This window comes from Ranitomeya variabilis, chromosome 4 (genome assembly GCF_051348905.1).
Source record: "Ranitomeya variabilis isolate aRanVar5 chromosome 4, aRanVar5.hap1, whole genome shotgun sequence".
Lineage (NCBI taxonomy): Eukaryota > Metazoa > Chordata > Amphibia > Anura > Dendrobatidae > Ranitomeya > Ranitomeya variabilis.
Window position 1 is genome coordinate 241,007,815 of NC_135235.1, and position 6,000 is coordinate 241,013,814.

The 6,000-nt window shown below is 50.2% G+C and overlaps 1 protein-coding gene across 4 annotated transcripts in view; it reads right to left on the minus strand.

The window, feature by feature from the left end:
• The window catches only part of USP48 (ubiquitin specific peptidase 48), a 44,918-nt gene extending 39,236 nt beyond the window's left edge, over positions 1 to 5,682 (minus strand). For 2 of the 4 annotated variants that reach the window (XM_077260473.1, XM_077260472.1), the window contains exons 1-5: positions 5,471 to 5,656; positions 4,770 to 4,890; positions 4,469 to 4,625; positions 4,135 to 4,262; positions 3,589 to 3,713 (exon numbers count right to left, since the gene is read on the minus strand). In XM_077260473.1, the coding sequence (XP_077116588.1) occupies positions 3,589 to 3,713; positions 4,135 to 4,262; positions 4,469 to 4,625; positions 4,770 to 4,890; positions 5,471 to 5,604 (665 nt within the window). In that variant the 5' untranslated portion in view covers positions 5,605 to 5,656. Of the gene's footprint in view, positions 1 to 3,588; positions 3,714 to 4,134; positions 4,263 to 4,468; positions 4,626 to 4,769; positions 4,891 to 5,470 lie in introns of all 4 variants that reach the window. The other 2 variants (XR_013214685.1, XM_077260471.1) reach the window with 2 other exon arrangements.
• Between the last annotated feature and the right edge of the window lie 318 nt (positions 5,683 to 6,000).

Genomic DNA, 6,000 nt, shown 5'->3' on the forward strand with positions numbered 1-6,000 from the left:
AACTTATGCAAAACAGTTATAAAAATAAACAGGAGAAAACTTACAGAAATACCTAACTTTGTAGTCTGCTTTCTGCTCCCTGAGGGGGGGGATGAATATGGACTGGAACACATCAGCTCGGCTGCCCCCAATCTGTGAACAACGTTGTATGCGTACAAGCCTAATTTATAGAGTTACTCTGCAGGTCACATTTCTAGACCAGCCTCTCAGGTTAATATTATAATTGCTGGTTTCTAAGTGGACCATGGCCGCGCCCCCAATGAATATATTATTTCCTCTTAAATTCTCTGTGTAAGTTTTTCACAGATAGATAGTGTCAGGCTGTAATTGACATCTCTCTTCAAAGAGCCAGAAGTTGTGAAAGGTTTCCCCTTCCTGTTTCTTAGCAAGACCCCTGGCGAGATTGGAGACAGTAAACTGCATTCTCAGGATACCATATGCTGAGACCCCTGCAGTCTCAGGAGATGTTAACCCCTTCCCGACCTTTGATGCAGCGTATGCGTCATGAAAACCTGTGCCAATCCGACCTGTGACGCAGCATATGTGTCATGGTCGGATCGCGCTCCTGCAGGCCGGGTGAAAGGGTTAACTGTAATTTCACCCGACCTGCAGGGACAGGGGGAGTGGTAATTGAGCCCAGGGGGGGGGGGTGGCTTCGCCCCCCCGTGGCTACGATCACTCTGATTGGCTGTTGAAAGTGACGTTTCACTTTCACTCAGATTGATAGTAATATTTCACCAATGAAAATTGGTGAAATATTACAATCCAGCCATGGCTGATGCTGCAATAGCATCAGCCATGGCTGGAGATCGCGATCTGCCCACCGCCACCGATCTTGTCCCCACGGTCCTCCGTCCTGTAATTGCTGTCCTCCGCTCCCCTCCGTCCTCCTGTCCGCTCCCCCCGCAGTCCGATCCCTCCCCCCGCTGTCTGATTCCCCCCCCCCCCCTCATACTTACCGACCTCCGATGTCCCTCCCGTGTCCGTCTGTGTGCTCCATGGGCGCCGCCATCTTCCAAAATAGCGGGCGCATGCGCACTGCGCCTACCGAATCTGCCGTCCGATTCGTTACAGGTACATTTTGATCGCCGTGATAGAACCTATCACAGCGATCAAAATAAAAAAATAAATAACCCCCCCCCTTTATCACCCCCATAGGTAGGGACATTAATAATATAAAGAAATATATATTTATTTTTTTTACACTAGGGTTAGGGCTAGAATTAGGGTTAGAACTAGGGTTAGGGTTAGAATTAGGGTATGTGCACACGGTGCGGATTTGGCTGCAGATCTGCAGCGGATTGGCTGCTGCGGATTCGTAGCAGTTTTCCATCAGGTTTACAGTACCATGTAAACCTATGGCAAACCAAATCCGCTGTGCCCATGGTGCGAAAAATACCGCGCGGAAACCTTGTGCTGTATTTTCCGCAGCATGTCAATTTTTTGTGCGGATTCCGCAGCGTTTTACACCTGTTCCTCAATAGGAATCCGCAGGTGAAATCCGCACAAAAAACACTGGAAATCCGCAGGTGAAACGCAGTGCCTTTTTCCTGCGGATTTTTCAAAAATGGTGCGGAAAAATCTCACACGAATCCGCAACGTGGGCACATAGCCTTAGGGTTAGGGTTGGAATTAGAGTTAGGGTTGGAATTAGGGCTAGGGTTGGAAATAGGGTTAAGATTAGGCTGTGGTTAGGGTTAGGGGTGTGTTGGGGTTAGGGTTGTGATTAGGGTTATGGCTAGAGTTGTGGTTAGGGGTGTGTTGGGGTTAGTGTTGGCGTTAGAATTGAGGGGTTTCCACTGTTTAGGCACATCAGGGGTCTCCAAACGCAACATGGCGCCACCATTGATTCCAGTCAATCTTGTATTCAAAAAGTCAAATGGTGCTCCCTCCCTTCCGAGCACCGACGTGCGCCCAAAATAGTGGTTTACCCCCACATATGGGGTACCAGCATGCTCAGGACAAACTGGGCAACAATTATCGGGGTCCAATTTCTCCTGTTACCCTTGTGAAAATAAAAAGTTACTTGCTAAAACATCATTTTTGAGGAAAGAAAAATGATTTTTTATTTTCACGGCTCTGCGTTGTAAACTTCTGTGAAGCACTTGGGGGTTCAAAGTGCTCACCACATATCTAGATAAGATCCTTGGGGGTCTAGTTTCCAAAATGGGGTCACAAGTGGGGGAGCTCTAATGTTTAGCCACACAGGGGCTCTCCAAACGCGACATGGTGTCCGCTAACGATTGGAGCTAATTTTTCATTCAAAAAGTCAAATGGCGCTCCTTCCCTTCCGAGCCCTGCCGTGTGCCCACACAGTGGTTTACCCCCACATGTGAGCTATCAGTGTACTCAGGAGAAATTGCCCAATAAATTTTAGGATCCATTTTCTCCTGTTGCCCATGTGGAAATGAACAAATTGAGGCTAAAAGAATTTTTTTGTGAAAAAAATGTACTTTTTTATTTTTAAGGATCAATTTGTGAAGCACCTGGGGGTTCAAAGTGCTCACTATGCATCTAGGTAAGCTCCTTGGGGGGTCTAGTTTCCAAAATGTGGTCACTTGTGGGGGAGCTCCAATGTTTAGGCACACAGGGGCTCTCCAAACGTGACATGGTGTCCGCTAAAGATTGGAGCCAATTTTTCATTGAAAAAGTCAAATGGCGCTCCTTCCCTTCCGAGCCCTGTCGTGCGCCTAAACAGTGGTTCCCCCCCACATATGGGGTATCAGCGTACTCAGGACAAATTGTACAATAACTTTTGGTGTCCAGTTTCTCTTTTTACCCTTGGGAAAATAAAAAAATTGTTGCTAAAACATCATTTTTGTGACTAAAAAGTTAAATGTTCATATTTTCCTTCCGTGTTGCTTCTGCTGCTGTGAAGCACCTGAAGGGTTAATAAACTTCTTGAATGTGGTTTTGAGTACCTTGAGGGGTGCAGTTTTTAGAATGATATCACTTTTGGGTATTTTCAGCCATATAGACCCCTCAAACTGAGTTCAAATGTGAGGTGGTCCCTAAAAAAAATGGTTTTGTAAATTTCGTTGTAAAAATGAGAAATCGCTGGTCAAATTTTAACCCTTATAACTTCCTAGCAAAAAAAAATTTTGTTCCCAAAATTGTGCTGATGTAAAGTAGACATGTGGGTAATGTTATTTATTAACTATTTTTTGTCACATAACTCTCATTTAACAGAATAAAAATTCAAAATTTGAAAATTGCGAAATTTTCAAAATTTTAGCGAAATTTCCATTTTTTTCACAAATAAACGCAAAAATTATCGACCTAAATTTACCACTAACGTGAAGCCCAATATGTCACGAAAAAACAATCTCAGAACCGCTAGGATCCGTTGAAGCGTTCCTGAGTTATTACCTCATAAAGGGACACTGGTCAGAATTTCAAAAAACAGCCAGGTCATTAAGGTCAAAATAGGCTGGGTCATGAAGGGGTTAAATTAGTGCTAGTCACATTCATACCTAGACATATTTTACTACACACATATAAACCTATACATATTTCACTACAGCACCTATACAGCGGGGAATGACGCAGAGCACAGAGCAAAGCAGAGCACACAGAGCTGGCACTCACACGGTCACGTAGGCGTACTGTCCACAGAACTGGCGCTGGATGATGTCCCGCACATACGGGTCCTTCTGTCCCGATAACTTCTCCTCCAGCAGAGACATGAAAAGCTTCGAGAACTCCTGAGCGTCCTGAGGGGAAAAGAAAGAGGGCGACATCAGCAATGGCAGGGGGTAATAATACAGGATGTAACTCAGGATCAGTAATGTAATGTACGTACACAGTGACTGCACCAGCAGAATAGTGAGTGCAGCTCTGGAGTATAATACAGGATGTAACTCAGGATCAATAATTCAATGTACACAGTGACTGCACCAGCAGAATACTGAGTGCAGCTCTGGGGTATAATACAGGAGGTAACTCAGCTCCGTGGTGTAACTGGTGTAGGAGTGGCCCTCAGGTGTGGCTACCTGGGGTGGTGTGAGGTGGCTGTATCATGTCTAGTCTCTGGGGAGAACGTGCCAGCCTCCTATGAGGATCATCATAAGTGCACAGCAGGCTCCGGGGTCTCCGTCCCCCCACGTCAGGGTGTCACTAACCCCCAGTCCTCACCTGCTGCTGCCCTGTGTCCAGCCCCAGTGCCCGGATGAACCCCGATGGGTCGATGTATCGCCTGTTACTGTTGTGGAGCAGAGCGAAGAGGTACTGCAGGTGCTCACAGATGGTCTGCGGCTCGTATTCTGGGGGGAACACAAGACATCGTCATCTCCCCCTGTCTCCGCCATCAGGGTGCGGGCAGAGCGGATCTCCCCAGTGCTCCCAGCACATAAATCACCTGCAGACATGTGAAGTGTCCGGAGTCTGGAGAAATCATCGCTCTACTTTATTTTACTTCCATCCCAGAAAAGTTACCCCCCCCCTCCGAAACAAGTGAGCGACCCCCGACCTTTGTCCTCCTGGACGCACTTCTCCACCCTCTGCATACTGGAGGCGTCCTCATACAGGTACAGCGCTCGCCGCAGCTCCATGTTCAGGAACCAGACCTGCACAAACGTGTTCACGTAACATGTGGCCCCTAGATTGGTCAGCCCGACAAAGGTGTTCTGGAGAGGAAGAGTGTGAACAGGTGAGACGAGGCGGCCGGCGGAGAGACGAGGCGAGAGAAGGCCGGCGGAGAGGCGGCCAGCGGAGAGCAGACAGATGGACGGCGAGAGAACTCACTCTGGGAGGAGGATGATGGGACTGACCTTCTTCCGCCGCTCACAGTTGGGGTCGTCGATGTTATGGAAGCTGCTCTCATCGATCTCCCCCAGCCACACGTGCTCACCCACACCCACCAGGCAGTTAGGATTTCCTTTACAGTTCCTCCTGGAAAACAAAACCAGCAGTGACCAGGCAGAAGTGTGTGATTACAGGGGGCGTCCGCACAGACTGACGTCCAGATTCGGCGCCGGCCTCTGTGACTGACAGCACTGAGCTCCTGCATTGGCTCCGGACGCCATTCCCTGCAGGGATCTGGGGGGCCGTCACATACGGGGACCCTGCAGGTAAGCAGCTTCTCAGTGCATCCACCAGCACATATAGATCTGGGAATCCGGGTCCCATGTAAATCGTTACTGGTGACATCTGTGCCCGCTGACCCCATAATGCCGCGCTCACCCCCAATCTGACGTCACATGATTAATGGGGAGTCTGCCCCTGGCATGGAGGAGAGAACAGGGGGGTGAAGGGTTAATACAGAGCGGCGATTCTTTGGGCTTAGATGACGGCTCATACTGATAAGCCGGCGCTCTGCCCAATCACAGCTGACGGTCAGCCTGAGGAAGGCGAGGGCCGCCCGACACACCCAACGGCAGTCACCCCCCTGGACACCCCCGAAGTTGCAGGAGGGGGCCTGGCCCGGGAGGCAGCGGAGGTTGTAGGGGGGGGGGGGTAACGCGGCAGTTACCGGCACAGGCCCCGAACGCACGGCTCCAGGAGGACGCGGTAGGCCGTCTCGATGTGCTCCAGGGTGACCTCCTCCGGGCGGACGCTCTCAGCCCAGCGCCAGGCCGCCTTCTCCAGCTGCAGCCGCGGAGCCATGATAGCACCGAGCACTGGGCCGCGCTCCACACAACACACGTCACTGTCAGGGCGTGCGGCGACGTGATGACGCAACGGAGTGCCATCCAATCAGCTGCGAGCGCGGGATTTACGGACCCCGCCCACCAATTGACGTCGGCAGAGCGACGCCAGGAAACGGAAAGAGAAGGAGGAGAGGCTGGAGGCTGGGGATAGGGTTGTGGCTAAATCCAAGTCGGCTAAAGGACCTGGTCCCTCTGCCGACTGGGAAATAGCCCACTCTGTGTGAGAAAGCTAAATCCCAGTCGGCTAAAGGCCCAGGTCCTTCTGTGCACTGGGATTTAGCTTTCTCACACAGAGTCGGCTATTTCCCAGTCGGCAGAGGGACCAGGTCCTTTAGCCGACTTGGATTTCGCC